This window comes from Cyrtonyx montezumae, unplaced genomic scaffold, assembly GCF_038088225.1.
Source record: "Cyrtonyx montezumae isolate F1298 unplaced genomic scaffold, pur_monq_1.0 scaffold_31, whole genome shotgun sequence".
Taxonomy (NCBI): domain Eukaryota; kingdom Metazoa; phylum Chordata; class Aves; order Galliformes; family Odontophoridae; genus Cyrtonyx; species Cyrtonyx montezumae.
Genome location: NW_027072036.1, coordinates 4,894,846 through 4,922,251, shown reverse-complemented (window position 1 = coordinate 4,922,251; position 27,406 = coordinate 4,894,846). Strand labels below are relative to the sequence as shown.

Sequence of the window (27,406 nt, the reverse complement as noted above, 5' to 3'; positions counted from 1 at the left end):
CATATGCACATCTTCAGCCAGCTTAACCAGCAGCAGGGAACCTTGTGCAGGATGTGACACGTGCTGGCTTCTGAGCAAGAAAGGGGTGAGCCAAGGTGCCACACACACAAGACCCCCCCCCATGTGCTCCCAACAACGTGTAGTGCAGAGGCAGGAGCTGGTGCACCTCTGAGCAAAGCCAACCAGTGACCTGCACACCAACTGCCAGCCCAGTTGCAATACATTGCACAGGAAAAGAAAACTCTCAGACTTGCATTGCCAGAACTTTAACTACCTTGCCTTCGTCCTCATGCATGCACCAGGGCAGGACAATGCATTGCAACTTTCAAATCAAAGCAAATACACTTGGGGAAAACCAACAAGGAGGGGGCAGCTGTGAGGTCAGCAGTGCTCTGCAGCAGTCACTGCACCCCACAGCAGCACAGGAGCTGAGAGCAGGAGCCAAAGCCAGCTCCACGTGCTGAGTGAGCCCCCTTGGAAATGCCATCATTACGTACTGCTCCAGAGCTCAAAAATGGATGTGAATTATACACGAGATGAAATTCAGTTTTGTTTGTTTGTGTACATCTCAGGACCGGATTAACACTATTTATAATGCTGAAGAAATGAAATATTTAGCTGCGAGGTTTTTCAATAGAATGGTTATCTGGCTGCAAGTCTATCTGCTGTATTACCAATAATTAAAACTAGGTCTTCACAGAGGGGGGAAAAAGGGGTTTTAGCTCTATTTTCAAGCTGAATCGTATCAACATGTTTAAAGAGGAGATATGAGCTCTATTTATTCCTCCTATGGGCAAAAATTATTAAAAAAACACAGGGAAAAATGAGTCATCTGAATTTAATTATCAGGCTCTGAGTTGCGAAGGCCAGCTTTGAAAAAATGAAATTTAAAATAAGACATGCTGTAATTCTGCTTCTGGGACCGAAAAGTTGACTTCGAGAATAGCAAATGAGGTCCGTTTGAATTGCTCGGTGTGTTTATCTGCTGGTCGGGCTGACAGCTGGACTAATGATCCCAGAGGTCGTTGGAGCTTTAATGATTCTTTGATTCCACTGCTCGGCGCTGCAGAAATGCAGGAGGAGCCTCCAACAGCCCCAGCCCTGCCCCAAAGCAGTGTCCCATGCAGGAGCTGCAGCTCAGCCGGACCTGGGGAAACGCTCCTGGAGGATGGGAGTCCCTGGGACACAGCGTGCGGTGCTCGGGGTGGGGGGGAAAGGCACACATCCCTTCTCCCTCATTTTTAATAGAGGTGGTGTTGCATTTTGTTTGTCCTGATTGCCCTCCCCCCCCCCCCCCCTCTATGTCTACGACCGAAAGTAAAAGGGTTTCATTTCCACAGACTCATTTGCCATTTCCGAATTTCCACTGTGGAGTATTTAGGGGTAGTTTATTAATTATTTCCAGCAGGTTCCCTCTGACAGGCATTGTTTCACTGCTGATATGACAAGACAGGAGGCTGCACTGGCAACACCTCCAGGCTGAATAATGTTTCTTAACTAGTTACGTTCATCTTTACCACATAGCACAGATGACTGATCCTCCCCGCAGTACATAATGGCTAAAATGTAACGGGGCCCTGAAATATTAATGCATGCTAATAAAAACAGTTCCACTTTCTCCCCATGATAAAACCAACATCTGATTTTCAACGGGATCTCAGGAAGAGTAAACAATTGGTAGATGGCAAATGGTTCCCTCACATTAATACATCCGGAACACTCACATCCATACTGCCAGACAAGTATAAATTATTTAAACTAACATTATTTGTGGCAGCGAGAGAATCCTCACGAATGATTGTAATTTAACTTCCTGTAGATAACCCCAGACAACATCTAAAGCACTTTGTTCCTCCCACCTGAGGATGCTGGATCTAAGCTGACTCCCTCTCCTTTTCTCATGGTTTGGGACTCACTCAGCCTCAAAGTGTTGGGCCGAGCTCAGGCAGAGCCATCCATGGTGATGCATCCCAGAAGCAAAACACCAAAATCCCCTTTGTGAGCCCTCAACTTCGTTTGGGCAGCTCTTGCATGTGGGAGAAAAAGAATCAGCGTGGCATTTATTATACATAAAAGTGGTGTTTCTGAAAGCAGTGCTCGAGCAAACTTAATGGGATACAAGAGGTATTGAAATTCCACACACAGCCGCGTGGCTGAAGAACAAACTGATCCGCAGAAACATTTGCCAAAGGTTCATTAGCAGTGAAGTCAACTTGTCAGCAGCATATTTAGCAATAATCAGAAAACAATCAAGTAAAAATGTTCTGAGCATGGCAGTGTTTGAGTGGGGTTTCTTGGGTTTGATTTTTACGGTGGTTTTGGGGTGGGTTTTTTTTTGCTTTCTCTCATCACTTTTTAATACCCCTTACTCCACCTAACCAGCTACACCGTGACATCCTACTGCAGAGGTTTAAAGCAGACAACAGTCACCACATGGTTCACTGAGCAAATAAAGGCAGCTGAAAGAATCCCATTAGAAGGCAGCAACTAAATCTCGGGACCACTGGGAACTACCCCATCCCAGCACAAACTCTGAACATCCTATAAGAACTTAGCTGCTTCTCTAATAAGGACGATAATTAAACACAACCAGAAACCTACCAGAGCGAAGATCCCTCTGTTCCAGCAACTTCTAAAACATCATATCCATCTTCCAGCTGAAAATCCATGAAAACCAGAGCAATTGTGTCCCCGGGTTCGGCAAGAATAGTCCATGTGCAGTCTGCATTATTGCCATACTCCAAAGGAAAGTGTGGGCTCGAGATAATTCCGCTCTGCCCCCTTAGCGTCCCTCCACAAGCATCATCAGCTGTGAACAGAGAAGGCAAGTCATGATGTTTAGCTGAAATGCACAAGTACTGAGTCAGACAAAGCAAGCTTTTGAAATCTTCTGTCATAGAGGAAGACCTTTGGTTGGCTGGTTTGAATGTTATTTGTATGCCACGTCCAGGATAAGAGAGAATTTCCTGCTAATATCCTCTCCCCTTCCTAGTGTTTCTTTTCTTTGTTATTTTTGGGGTGGTTTGGCATTTCAAGAAGCAATGCTGATTGGTAGGAATCAGTGGTTAAATTTGATGGCAAAAATCAAACAAGCAGCATACAAAGCCTAGCATCGATCTGCAGAAACCAGAGTGGACCAGAAGCACCTGACCCTACTCTTGAAACCCTTGAGCTTTCCTGAGCAGTGCTCCCTGTGCCCTGGAGGAGCAGAAGGAACCTCACACTGCCTGATTTACACACCAGCACTGATGGGGGAGCGACAGCATCACTCGGAGCTGTGTTGCTCCAAGCAGCACCTGTGCACAGCATTTTTCAAGGGCAAGGGCAGCATCCAAGCTTGCTGCAGGACAGCTATCTCAATTGATCAAAAGCCGCCTTGAAAAGCAAAGTGGTTTCCATTCGACTGATAAAATTCTGGCCCTTACCCATGTCATCAAATACCTCACAGATTGATAAGAAAATCTTTCCATTGGAAGTTCAGACACGTCTTTGTTGGAGTGGCTTTTGGGAGAAGCACGGGTTTTTTACTACACGGTATTAGGAGAAAGATGTTGAGGGATGCAAAATCCTGTTAGGGCAGTCAGTCTGCCTCCCTGCGAGCGCCAGCTGATTCCTCACTGCACACTTACCATGATTTGTTTGGTCTAATTTTAACCACCCCAATGACAGAGCTGCTGCTGCTCCCCAGGGAGGGGGCTGCAGCCTGATGTGTCTGGCTGGCAGGATGCTGTGTCCCATGTTACTGCCTGACTTTTTGTTCCATCTCTTATTTCTAATTGGGCTCCTATGAGGCGTTTTCTGCAGCTTTCTGCCCATCCAAGGAGCTAGCAAAGCAGAGGAGAGCCACTAGGAATTCAAAGGCTGGGAGCAGCAGGTTGGTGGCTTCAAAGAGCTTCCAACCCAACTCACATAGATGTCAGCACCTCCATCAGGAAGAGGAGCATCCCTAAGGACTGCATCACCAGCATCCAAGAGTAAAAGCACTGCATTTAGTAGGAATTTAACAGGAAGAAGTGGAGAATCACACAGCCCTGCCTTACATGCCTTGGTTTCTGTTTTCTAAAGGTAATGGGTAGTTAGCAAAACCAGTGCTAAAACAGAATGGTTTATTCAGAAATCAAGCCGTGACATCTCCTGGCTGCATGCTCATTCTCCTCTCTGCCGCAGGTTCTTTCATTTTTGCAACCTGAACTCCATCAGCAGGAGCTATTGGAGCAATTAAAGGAGGAGGATCTAAAGGAAACGTGGGCATGAAGACACAGGAAGCTAAGCACTGCTTTGACTTGCATCAGGGCAGCTCGTGGCTCCCACACCTACAGCATCAGCCTGGACTTCGTTTGGCACATCGCTCAGAAAAGCCTATTAACCTTACATGTGTTACAGAGCAGCATTTGTGATGCTTTAGTCAAGGAGCTCGGGGCTTTATAGCATAAACACTTCCTTTTATTACCAACAACAACAACAAAAAAAAAACCTTCAAAGCCAAAATTTAACACAGGAGGGAATATTTGCACCACCACAAGGCACCCACAAGCAGCTCAGCCTCTGGACCTGAGCCCCACGGCCTCCAGGGCACAGCTGCATTGGCCAAATGAACTTGTTCCTCTTTGGTCACGCAGCCCTACCGCCCAGGTCTACACAGACACACACCCGAGCACAAACCCTCGCTGCTTTTGCGAGAACCTTTTCCTACAGGCAAGTTTTCAGCCACATTTTCTGCTGGGGACTTGGAATTCTGAGGCAGTATCTGCTCCTGCGTAGAAGGAACAATGGGGACTATGCTAAAGACTTTTGCCTTGATGCTGTATTAGAGGTTTTCAGGGCTTGCTACTGATAAAATATGTTCTACGATGTTCTAAAAATCTTCTTGAACAGCCATTCAATTATTCTGGGCGCAGTACAATCTAAGCAGCTGCTGGAGTTATAAGAAGACAGACCACTTTTAATGAGATTATGCATATTTGATACTCTTAAAATGTAGCTTTGCAAATGTTCTCAACTTCTCAGCTGGCTTACTGAATTTTTACTCAGACGCCTACCAGAATCATAAACCTATCAGTTCTACTTAAATTCAGCAAACAATCTGGGCAAGACTTCTCTCCACATGCCTGGAAGTGCTTTATGAAACAACAGTTCAGAGCGTTCTTTCAGAGCTTCAGAAGTAGCATCCTGCCTCATTTGGAATCAACCGATCCAGGTGAAGGCTGCTCCTTCCAGGTCTGCTGGGGGTTGTGCTTCCAGCACACCAACTGTCAAGATAAAAATGCAGCAGTGCCTTGAAGATTCAGTTTAAGACTCCACTTAGGCCAAGTACTGAGCCCTGTTCTCTTCTATAGCCCTGCTGAAACAGAACTGGGGGTACTGGTAGGTATCACAGACATGTCCTGGGCTGCATCAAAAGCAATGTGGGCAGCAGGGTGAGGGAGGGGATCTTAGGTGGTGGTTTCCTCTCTAAATGCCCTGGAGACATTTGAAGTCAGGCAGGATAGAGCTCTGAGAACCTGATGGAGCTGCATGTGTTCACTGCATGGGAGTGGGACTAGATCTTTAAAGATCCCTTCCAGTTCAGATGGTTCTGTCCATACATAACTGCACAACATGTGACATACAAAATGCAAGGAGGAAGCCCTACAATACCCTGACACCTTATAGATGGGATAAACGCCAGCTCAGTCCAGAGCCTAGAGACAGCACTGGGCTGACTGAGGATGTCCAGTACTTGAGGTGTGTCTGCACGCTGCCCACGGGGTCCCAGGCACAGCCAAACCTCTCCCCCTGGCCCTGCTGTGTGCATGTCAGCACAGAGATGCCACCCACTGCTGCTTCAGTGCTCCCAGAATGAGATCACCACAGTTTTAGTCCTTCCTGCCACATAAGCAAGAAACATAATTCACCAGAGCAGAGCATGTGCTGAGCGATTTCCAGCTCAGAGTCCAAGAATCAATTCTGATATAACTGAGCTTTCTAAGCCACCAGGGAACCACAGCACTACTACTCCCATTGCTCTCTGCACAGCAGTGCTTCACCACTCCACTCCTTCTGCATCTGGGATTCCTTCCTGCTTTCCTTTCTCATTAAGAACACACTTATCCCTTATAAAAACACTACTCCTAAACTGAGAGATAGGTGAAGGGATGCAGACAGCTCACGAAGACAGAGCTGAGCCACAGCACTCCTCTCCAAGCACTGCTGCCCTGGCACTGCCAGGTTCCAGCTTCTCAAATACATTCACTTCTTTTCTAACATGCATTTCTTTGCATCTTTGATTATTTCAATGCACGAGGACTGGAATGGAGACAAGGCTACTAAAATATAGAAATGGATGTTACAGAGAGGCAAGCAGGTGCAAAGATAAGAGCATAAAGGAACCAGAAAGAAGGTATTGATCAGCGTGGCAGGAACTCTCCTGCTGATCTCTGCACTTGTCTCCCACCTCTGCCCTAACAGTGGGAGAGGAAGAAGCAAAGGGCAGTCCCCACACTGAATGCAGTGACATCAGACAAGTCTATTCCCAAGACAGCTGCTCCCCAGACTGTAACACCTGCTCAGCTAGAGGGCATCTTTCATCTTCATTTGTCTGAACGTGACCCAGCAGCATGACCCATCTTCAGCTTGCATTAGAAAAGAAAACACACATGCATCCTACAAACTTTCAGACAAAGATCACCACTAAGGCAATATTGACAGAATTAATTACAAGCTATGTAAGCCATCAAGATCTTCCATCTCTCAGGGAAAAACATATTCCTCTTCAGGCAGAAGTTTTTAAAAACACGATTATCCCTGCAGAAGAAGGCAGTAAATCTGTCTGTCGGCCTGCAAGCCTCTTCACCCCTTGCAACAACAGAATTATTTACCACCTGTTATCAGCCGATGCCTGAGTGCTGAAATCCCACTTCTGGTAGAAGGAGTGCAGCTGGTTTGCAAATTCAGCCAGTCAAGATTGCCTTTGCTAATTTCTGCCTTCCCGAAACAAGATATAAATGTTACATGAGAAGATTTTCTAGCTCCTGCCTCCTAAAGAAAAAAAAATGCTGTGAAAGTTTCAGTGCCAGCTTTGAAGCAGCAGGACCACATCCTTGAGGAAGGAGAGGCTGCAGCTCCGGGAGCCGGCAGGCACACTGCTCCACGAGCACACCTCAACAAGCCAACACTTCTCTGAGATCACAGCAATTCACACTGCACCGTTTCAAGCACCATAGAATTTAATATTCCTTCATTCTGAAGTACATCAGATGCCTCCATCATCATTGCTGGATTCAAGATTGAAACAGTGGTGTTAAAATTAAAATTGAGCTTGGCAGTGCGAGACCAAAAACGTAAAGATGGTCCTTACTCCATCTGCAGCGGGGATCACATCAAAATTATAATCATGCCAACCTTCACGTTTCAGTACTTCAACACCTGCTGGGGTCAGAAGTTAATCCTTCCCTTATTGCAGACTGCCACACAAATACCTGAATAATAGTTGGGCCACGGGAAGATGGCATGCTTCCTTTGGAGAGAGGCGAAGGAGACACAGATCCATTCGAGCACAGTCTGTTCTCTCCTAGAAAGGCCATTGCCTTGTGTGCTCTCAAAGCTGAATGCAGGTACATGTACACACACTTCACAGTTGTTTTTGCGTTCGTTTCTAACTTCATTGGTTTGTTTGTTTTTAAGATTACACTGAGTTGTGATTCAAAGGAATTGCAAAGACTCATCAGCAATGACACTAAGGTGGCAATGGCAGCTGGCCCTCTGTGGCACAGCTTGGCTGGGTGAACCTTCAGCACTCTGACACCCTTGGCTCTGAAGGAGCAGGTAAGCACACAAGAAATACACCACACAGCACACGTTCCCGCTGTGTAACTCGGTCAAGAAAGCATTAAAAACATGCCAAGCAAACAATATTTGTTCATTTTAAATTCAAGATTTATGCTACAGCTTAGAACTGCTAATTGATTGCACAAGCAGAGTCAATAAAAAGAATCAATAGAAGATGCTCTGCTGAAGTACACAAGGAATTGAGGGGAAAAGACTTGAAAGCAGCACCAACTGTTTTGGTAAAACAACACAGACACTTGTGTATTTACAGACTCTCCAGTCCCTCGTGGCTCCAGAGGATTAGCAGGATGCTCTCTGTGATGATAATGGAATCAAAGCTGCCCTGCCCTGAAGGGCATGCAGGAAACGTGGGCTCCCCTTCCCAGGGGTCACCCCCCACTCACCTCCCCACTCGGAGGCTGCAGCCCACAGCACATCTGCACAGACTCCCTTCTCCCTCCTGGCAAAAAGCCTGCCAAAGGGGAACTGAGCTTGACACGGGGGAAGAGCAGAAAATCCAGTCTAAATTTTCCAATATTTGATGTAGAAAAACGCGTGGTCTTAGGAAGGCACCTTATTGCGATGGATAACGTGGCTGCTTTTTTACTTTATTTATTTATTTGCCGCTATTTAAACAAAGAAATTGGAGTTAAAGCAGCGGCGCAGCATTTTGAATACTTTGAGCACTTCATAACCTTCCCATTAGTCACCCAAATCCTGGCAGCTTTAGGGAATCCAATAAAAAAGGAACCTCAATATTAACTACATCATGTTTAGCCTTCAACTCTTTTAAATCAAGCTTACGGTCCATGAAGTTTTTCCCAACCCCACATAGCTCGTTAAATCCCTCTTCGTTGTGCCTTGTTCCAGAAGAAGGGCACTTTACCTCTGCAGAAGGGGAGAGGAAAATCCCAGGATGCCCCGTTCTCCACGCTGGCGTGGCACGTGAGCAGCGCGTGGCCCTCCAGGAAGAAGCCGGGGTTGCAGCTGTACCTCACTTTGTCCCCGATGCTGAACGTCGTCCCCTGCTGAACACCGTTCTGCAGCCGGCCTGGGTTTCCACACGTGTGACTCGGGAGAACTGCCAAAGGAAGGTGCTTCTGGTTAGGGACACGGCGTGGTGAGAGAGGCACTGTCAGGTGGGCAATCCCAGAACAATAGCTGGTCTCTAAGTGAATTTATCACTTAAAACGTAAAAGCAATTAACCACACAACCTAACTTTATTCGTTCTGCAAGTGATGTGTGGGGTGTCACCAGCTGTGTGGGGTGAGGGAAAGGAAGGGTGCATCTCTAGGGGATGTGGGGTCAGCCCTTCTGCCCCAGCACTCTGCTTCCCACTTCAGTCACTCCACACCCTGGGCAATAACTCCACATCCAAACAGGGATGACCACACAGATTTTGCAATTGGGCGATGCTATGGGACGCGTCAGATGGGTTGGAATGCGGTGCAGAACTAATGTTTCATTTTCTGTAATGATACTCAAAGCCCCAATTTAATTAAATTACCAATGTCACTTAAAAATAAAATAAAATGAACCCAACTCTCGGTTTTATGCTTCGTTCCTTCAAAATTAATGACTAGAACTTCGCTATAAATAAAAATCTATCATTTTTAAAAGTCACTCTAACACTAGCTGCTCCCAGTTAATGAACCGTGAAGAATCAGACAACCCCAACCTGTACCACAGCTTAAAAATCATACTTGCAAAACAGATCTCGTTTAAAAATTCTGCTTCGTTTGGCTGCCTTAACTAATACTGTGCTGCAGGACAGACAGCACACACGTGCTTCTGGGGGAAGCAACATTAATTCCTTGATTGCTTTGGACCCATTGGGGCTGCTGAATGAGTTGATTTTTGTTTCTTAAAAAAACACTGGTGCGCATCTGCAGAAGGCAAACACTTCGGTGTCCTGAACCAACAACCAACAGAGAACGGTGCTGTTTCCAGGTTAACATCAGCATCAGAGCCAGCCACCCACCTGAGGATGCTCAGTCACATCCCTGAGGTCGGCATGCAGGAGACCAATCCGGTCACCCCAGAACGTGAGCTGGTGATGAGCCACAGCAGGCAGCAAGGTGGGAGCCCGAGCTCCTGGGGTGCCCCTAGGAGGGCAGCATGGGATGCAGGTGCCTTGGATTTAGGGCCAACCCCAACCCACAGAGCCAGGGCAGCAAGTGCGTTCGCAGCAAGGGATTTGCAATTCTACTCCAACATTCCTTAGAAGAGATAATATTATTGCTCATCCTTGGCTGCCTCTAACAGCCAGACTCTGATTGCTTGAGAGATTAATAGAACTGTATTATTTACATCAGATGTCGCACAGAATAATATTATTAAAGCTTTGTCTTACCCATTTACCAATTCCACTGTAGATTAGTAGCACAGTTTTTTTCATCCCCATAAAAGCTTTGTTCCTGGCAATCAACATAATATTTTCCAGTGATTGTATGGAAATGAATGCAGCCACAGACCAGATTGGTGCAGATGAATAGAATGTCCTGTTAGTCATTTTGTAGCAGAGTCTGTTGCTTTCCATGATGAATATAGAACAGTTTATTTTATTTGTCTTGATCTGAAAGGCTGCCAAACTCTTACCTTATTTTATGTCAGAGGAAAGGAAACAGGGTTATTCTATTGCAGTTGCACCTCATCAAACCATAAACATCAGTGTCCTGAGTATCCCTAAGGTGACACCACAGGGGAACCCAGGCCATGGGGTAATGGCAGCACAGACTGAACCGTCCCTGAGCTCACGATGGGAGGGGAGAGCCATGGCTACAGTTGTCCCAAGAGCCTGAAAACTGCTAAACAAACTGGAAATGGAAACAGCGCAGTTGATAAATGTCCACCACACAATTCTACAAGCTGTTGAAGAGCAGTCAGAGCTGACAACCGTCAGAAGCTTCACACTGTCCCCCAACTTCCACTGTGAACCCCATATGGCTTTGCCCTTTCCTAGAGGCTCACCCACCCAGCACCTCTCAGCCCTTCACCCAGGATCACTGTGTTGGAAAGTCCCCACATCAGAAGCTTTCAAAGCCTAGCACTTGTCAAACCACATCTCCTCCTTCCAGTTCATTCGAAATTAATTAGTAGTTTTTAAGTCATTAGATGTGACTCAACGCATCCTTGGACAGCATCCCACCATCAGGATAAATTCAGGCTAATTACATCAGCCTTTCCTAAAACCCAACAGGCTTTTTTTGTCAGGAAAAACAGGCAGAAGACCCAGAGATGCTTCTTGTCCTGCTCGTCACACTGATACGTTTGAGCTACCTTCCCAGTTCAGGTGCTTTCAAACAAAAACTCAAAGCCATCCCTACACCTTGCTCACCATTCAGAAGAGGAATCCTCCCTGCTTCCTTTCAAATTAATCTTTAGCTCTATTTTCTATCTCTCTATTGTCTGAATATAAAATAACCCCAACATTTAACACATCTAGCTACTGCATTCCAGTCTATTACTCTATTTACATAGCTAAGAGAAACATTTTTATTGCTTGACTCATCTACGGTAGTTTATGACAGATATTTCAACGCTATCATTGTTGTAACCTTGAAATCTTATCAAGGAGCCCAACTTTTACGATATGAGATCATACATCATCTCCTCACTCAAAACCAATTTTCATTCCTGAGCTTAAAAAAAAATAGAAAAAAAAGCAAAGCAAGCCATGCCAGAGCAGGCACTTACAGCTCCTGAGTGCAGCTACTACAGCAGGAATAATTTATAAATCCCCATGAAAGGATGCTGCATAGATAAAGCAAAACAACAAAACCATTGACCTAAACCAGTTGGCTCAGCCAACATTAATCCCAAAGTTCATCTCTGATATGCTTTTGCAAGGTCTCTACTTGTTTGCACTTCCCAAACTCAAAGGGTGGGTGGAAGCCACGGCACCCACACCCAGAAAGGAGAGTCTGTGCTGGGCAGAGCAGTGTTCCCAGCTGTTGTGTTGGGCACCTTCCCTGAAACCCAAGGAGAGCAAAGGGCTCTTTAAGCAGAACGGATCCCAGATTTCCATCACGTCCCAGAAAACCAACTGGAGCCCCCATGTCACATTGGCACAGCACCTGCGGCCAACAGGGGTGAACTCAACGGGAAGTGGGGGTCCACGAGGAGCACCTTCCTCTCCTCTTCTGCCCATCACTACAGGGCTAAGCACCACAAGGATCTTCCACAAACCTCCAGTATCTCCCACCACTGTTTCAGTGCAATCTGTTTTAGTTCTGAAGAGTTGTAACCTTCAGAATACGTGTCCAGTGTGTGTTACAGAAAAGGAAATAAATGGTATCTTCTTCATTTCATTTTATCCTTTTTTATGTCATGATTCATTTCCAGTACTGCCAACAGAGATAAAGCTAAATGGAAACTATTTTTTCCCCTCTAATATTTCTTTGTTCACTAAAAAACAGCTAGATAGTTACTTCTGGATAATAACAGACCAGAATGATTCATCATCCATCTTCTTTGCAGTAGTAGTTCTAGGGCTTTTTTGGAAATTCATTTCCAGTTTTCAATTTCCCTTCCTGCAATGCACTAGAGCAACCCCAGCACAACTTCCCGGAGCATCGTGAGAGCTGAGAGTGCTTCAGATCTGATTAATCACCCCACTGCAGAAATGGCACAAGATTCAAAACATGAAAGCAATGAGATCATGGGGGACGTGGCAATGAAGCCTCTGCCCATACTCACAGTGCCTGGCAGCCTCCACTGGCAGCAGCCCTCCTCCCTGCCTTGCCCCACCCTGGGGGCTCCCAGCACATCAATAAAGCCAGATTAACACACAGAACCTAGCATTTCTGCTTTTATCTTAACCTGTCGGGGCAGCACATATCTACTCTCCCTCTTAAGGGGAATGAGAATGAAGCTGGGAACGAACTCACTGGCACAGAAAACTCAGGAACAGAGCTTGGGATTGGGACCAGGAATGTACATTGTACTTCTGCCCTTCTAATGCCCACTGACCAGGCCAGCCCAACTGCAGAGCTGCTCAACGTGCTCAGTTGTGTAAAAGCAGTTGGGCAGAGGAAAGCTGTTATCTTCACCTCAGTTCTCTGCACCACCAAATCACAAAGTTCACAAAGGACATGACCCTCAGGACTAACACGTGCCCAGGTCCTCTACCCCCACCCCAGCCCGGGATGCTCTCCTGCATCAGCAGCCTCATCAGCAACCACTCGAGGACGTGCTTATTTTTGTGAGCATGCTCCAGCCCTGCTGCTCCTCCATGCAGCAACACTTGAACGCAAGCTTAATTTAAAGTATGTGGTTAAGTGTTTTGCTTAGCAGGAATGGATTTAAGTGCATGTTTTAAAGGCTTCCTTGAACTGGCATTTAGCAGCTGCAGAGCAACCTGAAAAGCTTCTCCTGGGAGCAGGAGGGTGGCTTTGCATTTCTGTCCTTTCTTCCTCCCTGAACCAAGGTTAACCATTCCTAGGGAAACAAGGGGACCTCATTTTGTGAAGTGAAAGGCAGGCTGAGACGGCAGTTGTCAGCACCAGAGAACAACTGCAGGTAGCAGAGCAGGGCAGGGGCAGAACTGCAGCCCGTGCAGCTCCGTGCTCCCAGCACTCAGGACTGGGAGAGGCTCAGCCCACTCCTATCCAAACACTGGGTGCCAGTGTTGATCCGCTCTGCATGTTGCTGGAGACTGTCCCTGGACAGAGAACAATCTCTGCTCCGTTAAAAAAAGCCACTTCCAACTTTAGAGCCTACATTGTTTATCTGCATATTGATCTTCTCTAGCTATTGGCTGACTACCCAGAAACAGGAATTGCATCCAACTACATCTGCTCCAATGAATATTTCAGAGTGGCAGCGAGGTGCCCACCACCAGACATCACCCCAGAGCCCGACAGTGCTTTTTTTTACCCAGCAGTTCCTACCCCTCCATCCCACATCAGCAGCTCTCTGAAGCCCTCTGAGGACCAACCAGGGTGGCACCACACTCCTGCAGGGTGCAAACAAGGTGAATGCACAGCTGTGCTGGTGTTATCCACAAGCAGTGCATGTCTGCAGGGTGAGTGGGGCCAGAAACACTCGTAACTCACACTTCCATTCCACCTACAACAGATAACCACAAGAAGCAGACCAACTTAACCATGCCTAAACAACCTCCGTCGTTTATTTTCTAATTTATTACCTTTATAGCCTGTGTTTTTGTACTTCTTTAAGGTCACTCAGTGCTGTGCAATGGCCAACACTGCAGGCATGATGAACTGGGACAAAAACCTCACCCAGCAGTACATCAGCTGGCCAAAGTGGTGAAATTGCAGCTCATGGGGAAGTGCCCTTGAAAGCTGGAAAGGTGAAATATTAAACTGTTAAGCAGAAGAGTCAATAGTAAGAGCAGCCAGGACTGCTGAGCTCCGTGCACACTGATAACCTGCAGCCACAACATGAGGATGGTGCCTCAGCAGAGCTGCACGAAGCCTTCTGCATTCCTGCACTGGAGGTGCACTACGAGTCTGCAGTTGTAAATGATCAAATCAAATATCTAAAGGTTATTTTATCCTCTTCTCTGGAAGCAAAGTTAAAGTGGTCAAACTGCAACAACAGCAACAACAACCAGGCCTAGGGTTGAGTCCTGTTTCCTAAATTCCCAGGTGCCTATCTTGCAGAATTTGCCACAAGCACAATTTTGCAAGCTATACTATAACATGCACGTACTGCAGAGAACAAGTTCTCAGCCCAAGTGAGACCTCCTCGGTGCCTAAATTTCTTCAGGAGTGTGAACTGATTCTGACTTCAGGTTCTTGTCTGTCACACGTGGGTGGCTGCCATGCAGAACTGCCCTTTCCCCACGCACACATCCCAGCCTATGTCACAGCCACTAGAAGGGCACTTAACGCAAGCTGACGTTATGGCAGGCAGGGAAGGCAGCAGTGGTCGTGCCCTTAAGACCAGTTAGATGTAAAAGTCACCATCACCAGCCAGAAATCACAGCTGACACGACCTGCAGGGACACAGACATTGCTTCGGAGACTTTTTTCTGGTGTGGGTGTTTGAGAGGGACAGAGAAGCATCCCTGCACTGCCTGTCACTGCGACAGCAACCAAACACCACTCAGCTCTCAGCTAGAGAGACATCTCATGGCTCTCACGGTACCAACAGCAGAGCTATGCAGCACAGTTATCCCAAAGAAGCACCACCTTCCAGTTAGAGAAAACAAGGCAGGAATGCAGGGAAACCTGCAGATACCATCCACCAGACAAGGAACAGTGCTGCCCTTCCATCATACACAGCAGTGAAGCAGCAGCAATGTCCTTCCTTCACCACACACACTTTGCAGAGCAGAGGTTGGGCTGATGGCCAAGGAAGATGAGGTCCTAAGGCCAATCCCAAGCAATGTGATGGACAAATGCTTCAAGGAGACCTCACATATACGAGGAATTAATGCAAAGAGGCGTTACAAATGAAGAATCCACATAGATGTGCTAAATGAAAGGTGTCAGCTGTATAAATATTGTCATGGAAACAATACAGGATTGCTTTAAAGGACACTCAGAACACATTAATGAAAGACAGAGGACTGGGAACCTATGGAATAAGATTCCAGCGTCTCAGAACCTGAATCTTATCCCATCATACGGAGCAAACCTATGCACTGATATTTTAAAGGTGAATGTTTGGGCCTTAGCTGTACAAATCTGCTCAGAGAAAGATCATTCTGAATCAGTTCACACATCTAGGAAAGCGTGGATGTCTGACCCTTTCCAATCCTCATACTGGAAAAGGAGAATTTACACAGCTGATGTGCAACTCAATCTGAAGAAAACCCCTTTTTTCCAGAGATGCGCATCAGGCACTCACAGGAAAAGCACTGGAGCCCAAGTGACACTGGAATGGAAAAAGTAGGGTAGAAAGATAAACCAGAGGGGGCAATGAGTTATCCTCAAGCTCAGCAGGAACTCACTAAAACTTTTAAGAGATTCATACAGTGGACTTTTCTATGACTGCTGCCACAGTCTCCCCTACAGTCGCTGTGCTGAAGCAGATATTTTTAGGCTGAAGTCCTTTATGAGCTGTTCATCTCATTACTGCTTCATTCCATTCATTACATTTTTAATCATGTCCAAACAACTGAGCTATTAAATAAATTCCAAAGCAGAACAGCAGGCTGTGGCTTATGCAAGCTAAAGATCTGAGCAGCAGCAGAAAAAGGCTACTTTGGCTGGGGATTAAACCTTCCCATTCTTAAAAAGCACAATGCAACCGCTGGACTCAACTGTCGCATATTCAGGATTATGACCAATTCTCAGTCCTGTCTCCTGCTGACATCTTAAAAGACTCAGGACATGATTTGCTTTCATAGAAGTTACAGGCCTACCACAAAGGAGGGACGAAGTTATATAAGTATCCTTTCAGTAATGAACTCTACACTGTAATGCCTTTGTTGGCCTCCACCAGAGCAACTGCCCAGGGTACATTCGTTCAGTCAACACTCAAAGCTTCCCAGACACTGTTCAGACAGCTTCAGCATCTCACATGTTGTTTTGAAGGGAAAAACCCCAACCTGTTGGGACCACAAGACATGGAGCACTGCTCCCCATCCACTGCTTGCAGCAGGGAGACTGGAAGGCTGAAGGTGAAAGACATCCAGTGGTTCTTCCGTAAACACAGCATGGATTTACTGAAACCTGGGAAGCTGCTGGACAAGAAGTTAGAAGGAAATCATCAGAAGATCAGTAAATAAACTGCTATGAGAATAAGCATATTTAATTCTGGTACCATCAGGCAGCACCTATGGAGGCAATGGATGCATCTTCCCCATACAAACCCTGGTGGATGGAGGTCAGTGGAGCATAAGGGCACGAACCTGGATGTATTCACAGTACAGGCAACAGAAGGCTTAACAACATATTGCATTTATATGGGATTTTTATATGCCCGAAGCACTGTTCAGGTATTACCTGCCTCCCAGGGTAAGCCTGGCAGCAACTCAATTTTGAATTAGTTCTCTTGGGACTTCTGATAATGGATGCTTCACTTATGGGAGAAAAAAACCCCACAAAAATAGATCTGTTTGGGGAGTAGCACAGCCTGTATGCTTTCATTGCAACCAGCAGTCTCAAATGAATAACATTTTTTCAAGCTCTAAAGTTCTCCATTTAATTTGATTTCGACACAGAAGGTTGTGACAACGCACAGCGAGAGGTGAGGACTTACTTTAACCTGGATTCTAAGGTCAAGCAGAGCAACGACAGTTGGAAAAGTCATCTTCTGATATGTAAACCGAGCTACTGATTTGGAAGTCATTAAAACAGAATGAATAACATAACTTCCAGCTACCTTTCCCAGCTACAGATGCACTTCAAGCTCCCAACAGGCACAGCAAACAAGCAGCCAGTCTGTGTCACACAGACAGCACCTGTGAAGGGTCCCCAAGAGCACGGGGACCCTCAGAGAGCTGTGTGCTGGCTTTGCTTATTGAGATGTGCAACTCCTCCATCCAACTCAAGGAGCTGCAGCTCAGTGCCACAGCACAGCACTCATCCCTGACTCCTTTCTATCTCTGTACATCCTGAATTCAGCACAGCAGCCAGCCCAGGGCACCACCACAAAGCCAAGAGCTGGAGGACAGCTCAGGATAAACGCATCCAAAAGAGCACGTACGCACTACTTTGTCATATATTCACAGTAGAGCACAACTGCTAATGAGATTATGATATGAAATATGCTAGCAAAAACTCGTTTTCCTCCCACTGTGCGTTTCTGCAAGGCTGGTCTAATTTTATAGGATGAGAGGTTACGTGGGAGGAACACGATAATAGTGAGATCAGCGACAGCAAGAAATTTTAATTAGCATAAAGGTTTCTCTGTGTTAGTTGGCAGAATTGAGAAAGCACTGCAATGTCTGGAAGGTTAATTTCAAGGTAGTTCTGCGATCCGGATCTCAGCGGCACTGAAAAACACACAAACAGGAATTTCTGACCCAATTCTACTGAAATAAAAGATGCTTTCAGAACTCAGCCTGGGCAAGGCTGAGCCTTGGGATGTCCCAAAACCAGAAGACCAATGGGCAGATGTTCAGATCTTCACACAGTCTCCCAAAAGCCCTGGCTTTGAATGAGGAATTCTGTACGAGGGAAAGAAGACAAAGTCCAAGAAGATTGCTCCTGCAAATTGTTTTTCCTCCATAAGGCCAAACAAAAACGGCCACAAAATTAATGTGCTTTCCATCAAAAAAGTACAAGATAATGTCTTCACATCCGTATCTCAAAGAGGGCACAGAGGAGAGGTATAAATCTGGGAAAGGAAGGAAGGATATTAGCTATATTTCAGATGCAACACTGCACATAAATGAGCATGTGAAAGACTAATCCTCTTAAAAATAAAAAGAAACAGGCAAATAAGGAAAAAATGCTCAGGAAGAGCCTCTTCCCACAGCAACAAGCTTGGGATTAGCCAGAACCCACGTTTTCATGCTTTTTTATACCCACCTCTTTCTTTTCTTGCACTTTTTTATGCTAAGCTGGAAATTTCCAGATATCCTTATGGTTTATGGAAGCGATGACAGGATGCCAAACTCCCCCCTCTTTACCCTCTGTTGCTGATCATCAAGAACACGGGCCATAACATCAAAGCAGCAATGGGTATTTATATCTCCTTGGCAGAAAGAAGCATTTTGGGTGAACTCTCATGTTTCCCAGTTAGAGACGGATGCAAAGAGGAGCTGAGGATCTTCGTTCTAAATACTAGATTAATTTTTGTCTCCTTAGTAACAAAGGCAACTCTTCTCCCTGCTTTGGCACATTCAAATAGACCGAAGGGCCAGAAGTCGATGCAGGGCATCAGGAGATCTCTTGAAAAGAAAAAGCAGCCTGCTGGGATGTGCACAGGAGGTGGCTGTGGTCCACCACCTGGATTCAGCAGTGCCCAATGCACAAACACCTGAATATCTGAACCATCAGAAGACAGACACCAGATTTACACCGATGTTATGAAACTGCTCATTGCTAACACTGAAACTTCCTTCATTGAGCTCAGCACAAGCTGACACGAAGGCAGCACAAAGTAAAGCTGAGAGAAAGGCTCTGTGAGAGCAGGGCTGGGGCTGGTGAAGCCTCAAAGAAGGGAAAGGGATAAGCCCCAGTGCTCAGTGATATCTCTGCAGATGAGATCTGAGAAATTTCCAAGATAAAGCACAACACAGCACTTTCCCGGGGGCAGGAGGCAGTCCCTGCGACTTTATCAACTAAATAGTTATAATTTTCATGCAAATAACAAGAATAATCAAATGACTATCACAGCTGTGTCAGCCTGGAGAAAACACCATCTCTGAGCCGATCAAAGCAAGCAGCTGACCTCACAGCGTGCACGTTCGAGATGCTATCTATCCTTCTGCAGCTCGTTTGCTTTGGTGGGAGCTAAAAATAAAGGATCACCTCTCGGGCTGCCTGTAACCGAGGCGTGATGCTGCATGGATGGACAGAGCAGCAACCTGCAGAGCACACTGACCTGCAGAGCACACCTTGCACGTGCTGGGCAGCAGCCAAGGGCCATGGCCACACACGGCCCATTTGTTTCCCTGTGCTCAATCTTTGCTGGCACAGAAACGCAAGCAACGTGCAACTGCCAATCCTCTAGGCAAAAAAATAACAAAACAAAGAACCAGACAAGTCAGGGTGTTAAGGAACGGATGGAGCAGCTGAACAAATGAGGACAAGATCAAACAATCTGTAAGGGCTGGGTGTTGGGTTTTGCCTCCTTTGCCATCTAACTCACCAGGACAGCATCACACAATCACGTAGACCTGAGCTTTCAGTGCTGGCAGTCTATTGCTTGTTTGTTTTTGAAAGAACAAGCAACCCAACAATTATTTTATACTAAGCTTCCATACCTTCTAGAGAAAGAGCACCCTTTTCAAGGCTTGGTACAGCACTGCTACGAAGAAGCACAGGCCAGATCCATCAGTGCCTCTTCACAGTGACAGAAAGCCAGGTTGTATTTATTTTGTTCCATATTTCAAGGATTACTGATTGACAGGCCCTATTCTTATGAATAATAATAATATCACTAAGCCTTTTTGTGCTTCAATAATCACTGTTTTTGCTCTCTAATGACAGGATGCAGTTGAGATGGAAGACTCAATACTATGAAACCGTCGTGACCTTCCTCATCCACCCGAGAACTTGCTGCAGAACACAGAGCAAAGGGAGCAGCCTTTAGCAGCTCCATCTCCAGCCACAGCAACCTGAAGGCTGAGAGGGATGGCAAACTGGGGCTGAGGACAGCTCAGCTTTTGCTCAGCCTCACAGAGCTCTATGTGGCTTTTGGCAGACACAATTTACAAACACATTACCTGTTGCTCCAGACACAGTAATCAGCATCAAGAATTATAACGGCAGCTTCTACTTTGGGCACAAGGAAAACAGAAAATCTGAAGGAAAATGTTTTAGTGCGTACACACTATTTGTATATAGGAAGCTGAGCCATTCTCAGCACAATTGATCCCAGCACAAAGAATTATTTACAGTGAGACACAAGACCTTGCTTTGAGTCAAGGAAGAGTAAAATGAGTATGAGAAATCAAGGAGCTGCTGAGCCCTACAGTAGCTGAGAACAGCACATCAAGGCCAAACCCCAAACACAGCCAACGTCCTCCAACGGGGAGAGCTGTGCCAGGGACAGCCTCATCCACCCACACTTAACCTGTGATCTGGGGACTCACTAAAAACCCAATCAAAGCAGTCCAGAGTAAAGCCAAGCAGTGCAGGGAAGGACTTCGTGCCACATGGATCCCATAACATCATTCTGAACCCAACTAATGACTTTATCTTCTTTTAACCTATACTCAATTTGCTGGAGTGACTCCACTGTGCCTGCACTGAACAGCACATGCTTTGCCAGCTGCAAACAGCTGTGAGCAGTCCCTCCTCGTGGCCTTTACAATTAACGATCTCCATTAAGCACAGCCAGCACAAAGAGATTTGTCTGGGGGGAAGAGGAGGAGGTGGAGCTCTTTTTTTCATATCTCTAATGGCTGACAGCTAATCACAGGGCTTTCTGAATCAAAACATCAGTCAAGGTGAGAATGCACAGTAATCAGAGGCACAGATCACCATGTGGCATGTGCATTCACTTCTGGAAACAGAGATAAGTTAATTAAATACTCATTTAATTTGAATTAAGAAGGATTCACTCTATATGAACGGATCAAAACCTAAACCAAAGGCGTGCTGCACACAGTAGCAGCCCTCTGGTATTTAAGCATTCCTGGAAGTACACCATGTAGTTGAACACATGCACATAGGCCTCTTGACATAAGATGTCTTTAGCTCTCCAATTCTTTCCAACTCCAAAGAGTAAAGCAGGCAGTGAAAGGAGACTCCTGCCCTTGTCTCTGGGAGAGCTATGGTGACATGACACCGATCTCACGTTGGATCAGTCCCTCACCCAACCTTGATGCTTTCTGCTTCACATTGCTCCACAAGCACGTGGAAGGGAACACCTCTGTCCCATCCCCCCCCACTGCCACCACATGTGCTGGCTCCCTGTAGGGGTCCTCCCACTTTCCTTTTGCACTGAAACCAAAAGCCACCCACCAGGAGTCCCCAGCAAGCCAAATCATACAAATCATAGAATCACAGGGGTTGGAAGGGACCTCAAGAGATCACCGAATCCAACCCCAAAGCTGAAGGCTTAAGGAGAGCAGAGCTACCCCAGCAAGACAGCCCCAGCAAACTGCTTCCATGTTCTTTCCCTATTTATAGTCAGGTTCTGCTTGGATAGATGACATTTTAATCTCAAAACTGTAAAGAAATACCACCTGGTAAAGAAAAGGGAGAGGAAGGCTGGGTAGATTTGGACGGATTGAGAGATGTCTCGAAGGAGCTTAGATCCAATCAGCACGTGTCAGAGGATTTTGTGGGATAGGTTTTCTGTTACTCAGCCAAACAAGCTTCCCCTCAGCCTCACTGCAGTCTGCTTTCTGTTTCCCAGCCATTGCTGCTATGAATGACGAGTTCAGATGGGGTCAAGCTGCTAAAAGCAAGGCTGGTCAGCCCAACCACCTCCTCTCCTCCTGCAGTAATTGCCTTGCCTGCATAATCAAAAGTCAACTAGCCTCCTACTAATGGAGAATGCTAAGCTTAAAGCTAATTTTCCATATCTAAATTGCTGCACATAGACAGCTTTAGTCTGGATTTTCAGCAGTCCCCCATAGAAGTTCGTCTAAAGTCAATCCCATCTGCATATCAGAAGGGATATTCATGGGCCTAAGCCAGGATAGAGACATTTGAACACTTATCCCACTAAAGAAATAACAAAATTACAGACTGCTGTAAGCAGTTTAAGATGAGGATTCTTGCCAAAGTCCCAGCTGACATCAGAGAGCCAAACTGAGCTCTGCTGCTGGGGAGCAGTCCCCATTCCTTGTCCCCAAGACAGAAACCAGTTTGTAAGCTGCACAGTCAGAAGAGCTGAACCATCACCACTGTAAATCCCGAGGTGTGAGGACCAGCTCCACATTCAGGCTGGAGGAATTCTGACTGAACCAATGTCCAAACCTCCACTCACTTCAGAAGGCGTAAGCAACAGAGCCTGGAGAGATGAAGAGCTCCATCCCTGGCAGCAGTGCCCCATCCTCGAGGTAAATTTATAATATGATAACCCCTTAAATGCAACCTCATGGAAATCAAGAAGTACAGTAAGGAACCCTGATTTCAAGAATATGGAAAATGGCTCAGATTGTGAACACAGACCCTTGTCCTTGGGAATGTCATTCTAAGGAAGGACAGTGATGAAGACCAGATGTCGGGTTCAGGTTGAGTCCCTTACTCCAACACCCAAAAAGGGAATTGGTTCTGATTTTCAATCGACAGAATTTCAGCAGTGGCCAATTTGGGAGATAAAATGACAAAAAAATTCCTCTTGTAAGCTATAACCTCACCTTATAACGACAAGAAAATTCAACATCACACAGAGGTACCTAAAATAAGACAGGGGAAGGGCAGCATTAGCAGCAATGGGACATTTTCAGAGAATGGAGAGGCACTCCCAGCCCTCACCTCCCCCTGCACTGCCACTGCAGCCATCCCTGCACGAGCACTGGGCACGATGGAATGGCAAGGAAGGACGGACAAGCCTTTTAACCAAATTGCCTTGGCAGCAAGTCTGCAATTTTCACACAGCTCATTAGTGGTGACTTTTTATGGAAATGTATGCTGAAACAAAACCAAACGCATCTAACAACTACATGTTCTGCAAATAGATTCCTTGATTGAAAAGAAATGGCTCTATTATATGCAAAAGAAAAAATAAAGGAGCAAGAAGGAAGGAAAATGAAGGTCTGCCAGAAGGGAGCCAGGATCAGAGTCCTTCCCAAGCAGCTTCAGGGGGATGTGCAGGTCCTTGAGATGCTGCTTCCAGCTCCTGCCCAGCACCACAGGTCTGGCAATGGCCCCCAGCACCAGGAAAGCAGAAGCAAGAGCAGAACTTACAATTTTTTTCCATGTTTTCTGCACTTCCACATGCATATATCTACAACGGGCTGCTAACAAAGCAGCAGTGGTTAGGGGAAAACAGTGGGACCTCCCTGACAGCAAAGTGCCTCCATGTTGCAGCTGAGCAAGTGTCACTCGATGTTTGTCCAAATGCTTAACGCAGAATCCTATTTGCAGCATGTTATTTCTGCTCTCCTGTGTCTGCACTGATTGATCTCATTTACATATGCAAATCAAATGCCAATACGAGACATTTAATATTCTCTCAACTTCATTTAGTGCTGCAGCAACACGGGTCAATATCTCGCTGCATGCTCTGGTGTGCAGGAGGGGAGGGCTCGTGCTGAGTCAGCAAATGCAAATAAGCTCCACAGCTTTCAAGTCTTAAAATCAATTAGTAGTAAATTAAGGCAGACTTGCTGGGCGCTCATTTAAGTAATAAAAATCTTCTGTGGAGTTAAAAAGGAAAAGAAGAGATTGTTTTTTCCTTCCCCTGTTCCCCTGGGGGGTGCTTCAATCGGAATAAAGGGGGCACAGCTGCCACGCTGGGTGCTGAGATGGGGAGGGCTCCACCAGTCCCACTGTAGAAAGGAGCTGGTGCTGACATGCAGAAAACACACAGTCCTCATTGCAAGTTTTTATGACTGACCTTGGATGCACTTAAACTCAATGAATGGGTCATGCCCTGCCCCTGAATGCTAACACACGCAGCAAGGGCAGTTCCGCCCTCTGCTCCTGTACTCCCAACGCTTTGCCCTTTAACAGATGTTCATACAACAGCTATTTGTCTAAAACATCCAATTCTGAAATTTCAGGAAAAAAAAATAATGAACAAACAACTGATTCCTCAAAAGGAACATATCCCTGCAAAGCTGCCAGCAGCCCTGCAGAGCTGGCACTGGCCAGAAGTGAGGGGCAGCAGGAAGCCCGGGCAGGAGCAGGCTGGACTGCTTTCACACTAAAGGAGGGGAGATTCAGATTGCATATAAAGAAGAAGGTGGCTGTTTTTTCCACACTAAAGGCAGCGAGGCACTGGTACAGGTTGCCCAGAGTGGTGCCCCATCCATGGAGGCAGCCAAGGTCAGGTTGGAAGAGACCTGAACACCTGACAGAGCTGTGGGTGTCCCTGTTTGCTGCAGACCAGATGAGTTTTAAGGGTCTCTTCCAACTCAAACGATTCTGTGAGAATCACTTGTGTGCAATCTGCATATGGTACATTAAATGAAACAGTAGTTGCACATTGTGAACAGCTGATGACAAACAGGGGCACAGCTATGGAGCTGAGAAATCCTGGAAAAACTCCAAAGAGCAGACGAAATCTGAAACCATACAATATGTAAACCTATTGCCAGCCACGTTTTTTGCATTCATAGAAAACACTTAATTGGAGAAAGAATAAATCCAATGCTATGCTTAAAATCTAATTATAAAGCAAGCTGTCTTCTAGTCGCTGCTCTGCGTGAAACAACCCTGTCACTCAACGTTACTGACAATGCTGTGCTGCCTTCCTGCTTGTTTGGTGCCTTGGTTTATCGTGTACTCCAAATCCCAACACTGCACAAACAGGAAGCAAAGCAAAGTGAAGCAAAGCACGGCGTGCTCACTCAGCAGCTGCACAGGCTGGCACTGAGCTCACTGCACTCCCCGTGTGCATTTGGAAGTGCAATGCTGTGAACCCCCAAAATAACAGCTGCCTGGGGATGCCTCGCTTGGGGTAAAGGCAATCAGTTCTTTTAAAGCCATTTGGAAACTGCAGTGGGACCCAAACAAGTTAACTTAGCCACAGACCCTCTAAGGAAGAGTACCACTGAGTGCACAGAGCCTGCACAGCCAACCGAGGATCTCAGCTGCTGATCTTTTTGGCTGGCTCGAGTGCTCTAAGCAAGTTACTGTGGCAAAATACACTCTAATAGAGCAATTAGAATTACATGAAAACTTCTGGTTCATCTGCTGCTGTCCTCTGCTACTTCACTGCTTCTCCATATGGTGGGCTCCATACAAAAATTAACAAATTATTTTTAAAACGGATTAGCTGAATTGCATTCAGACCTTGGGTAGGCATTTAGATCATATTTAAAACATTTCTAATTCCATTTAGCTTAATTCACTTTGGAAGTGAATTAGCCCACGAGCTGCCTTCTGTCTAACCTCATCCACCACTTCAACTCTGCATCTGCAGCACAGAGGGAACAGAGAACATCCAGAGAAGATCAGCAGAGCAGGACCCCATCCTTCCCACTGCCACGAGTGCAAGGGTTAACCTCCGCTTTGCTGCATGTTTCCCTGCCTCAGTCTGAAAGCAAAGCACCAAGTTAACCAAGAACCCAGCGTGCCTCTGCTATGATTCAGGTACTGAGAGCTGGGACCCAGCTGGAGGTTTAAATGAACCCAATGCAGTGTTTGCTCAGAAAGAAAATTGGCGTAAAAAGTACATTCTGTTACAGCTTTAAAAATTTCAGCCTATTCAGTGCTAAGCTAACAGTCCTGAAATTTAGTTTCAAAGATGAAGAAAATGCCTGGAGCAGTCCCTGTGCTGTGTGGGTCACCCCACTGCCACAGCATCCCCCCAGGCAGCTCCCACTGCCCCTCTGGGAGCCCTGAGTTCCCAGCCCACCCAGCTCAGGCTCTTTCTTGCAGCCATGAATCCCACCCACACCACCTGAGCCCAAGTTCTGCTTGCAGCAGAAGCAAAACAGAGCCAAACATTCCAAAACTCAGCCAGAGATCTTTTTATTTTGACAGTCAGGCTATCACAGATTTGAGCATCCAAATTTCTGGTCTTTGAAAAATAATATCATTTCCCAATTTATCAGAGGGCTGCCAAGAATGGCACTTTCCCCATGGCCCTTGCTGGGGAACCTCCCATTTCTATGTAAGGATGCTGTTGGTTTTAGTCACGATCAGAAGCTGATTTGGACATTTTTCTTTCTGCACCAATCTTGAATACTCTGTTGCTGAAGACAGAAATCAGACCGAGTTGTCCCTCATTAATGGGGCAACTGCCACTGTGAAGTCAAAGGGAAGATGGGAAAAGGGAGACATGGAGCACAGTGACCACACATCCAGAACAAGTCAGGAAACCTTGTTCAGATTTAGTAAAAGCAATGGATAAAGACATTCAGGACCCAGTTTTAAACTGTTTTATCTGAATGTGTACGCACAGCTCCACAAACAACCCTCTAAAGAATGAAATATTTGTGCTTGAGAAAGAGGAGGGTATTTATTATGAAGGAAAACAGTGCCATTTACTTAGGGTTGTTTCCCTCTGTATTTAAACGCTTCTAATTTCTTAAAATAAGCAGTGTTCTTCTAGGCATAATTGTTTCTTTTCAATCAGGCCCTTAGTGTTTGCAGCTATCAAATTTGTTGCAGCTGTAATCAAACTGCGATGTCTTGGGAGGAAAATCTTCACCTACTGCTCCATCTCACTGCATCAAACAGTTTTTGAAGCAGAGGAATCCAGAGTCCAAAACGCCTCTGTTCATTCCAGGGGCTGAGTTTCTTCTAAATGAACTTTGTTTTTAGGGAAGGATCACTACCCATCTTAGAACAACGTCTCTCCTTTTCTTGTCTCCTGGCCTTTTAGTTTTACTTTACTCACACACCCAGGCACAGCACTGGGACATTGGGTGACATGGTTAGCAAGCATGCTGGGGATGGGCTGATGGTTGGACGTGATGATCTTTGTGCTCTTTTCCAACCTTAGTGACTCTATGATTCTACAAAATGGCCTCTGCAGCTACAGTGCACAAAGCCAAGGCAGAAAGGTTCACCCAGCACCAACTGCTTGCTCTGTGCTTGATAAACACTGCAGCCCTGAGAAGTACAAAGCTTCATTAAGTTCCCTGCAGTGCTTTATAGCAGTGCTTTCTTCAGTCACATGTGATGAAGAGCAGCTTCAGGTGTCTTTCCTCTAGTCCTCTGCCATTTTTCATACCCTCAGTACGAAAGTGAGGCAGCCAAGAGGTAATGGTTTACAAATAATAATGTAATGTTATTTTATACCTACATTAATAAGCTAAAATAACCCGCCCTCTATTCATCATGAAGTGTTATTAGTATTATTGAGGAAGTGATGTGGAGTGTATATCGATTTCCTCTTATTGTAAAAGACTTGCCCAATTTATTGCAAATGTCAACTCACTGT

General features: G+C 45.9%; 1 protein-coding gene across 1 annotated transcript in view; it reads right to left on the bottom strand.

Moving 5' to 3' along the window:
- Window positions 1-27,406, bottom strand: part of CSMD2 (CUB and Sushi multiple domains 2) — a 223,065-nt gene that overhangs the window by 160,323 nt on the left and 35,336 nt on the right. The window contains exons 4-5 of the mRNA XM_065744632.1: window positions 8,693-8,887; window positions 2,602-2,809 (exon numbers count right to left, since the gene is read on the bottom strand). Coding sequence (XP_065600704.1) covers window positions 2,602-2,809; window positions 8,693-8,887 — 403 coding nt within the window. The remainder of the gene's footprint in view (window positions 1-2,601; window positions 2,810-8,692; window positions 8,888-27,406) is intronic.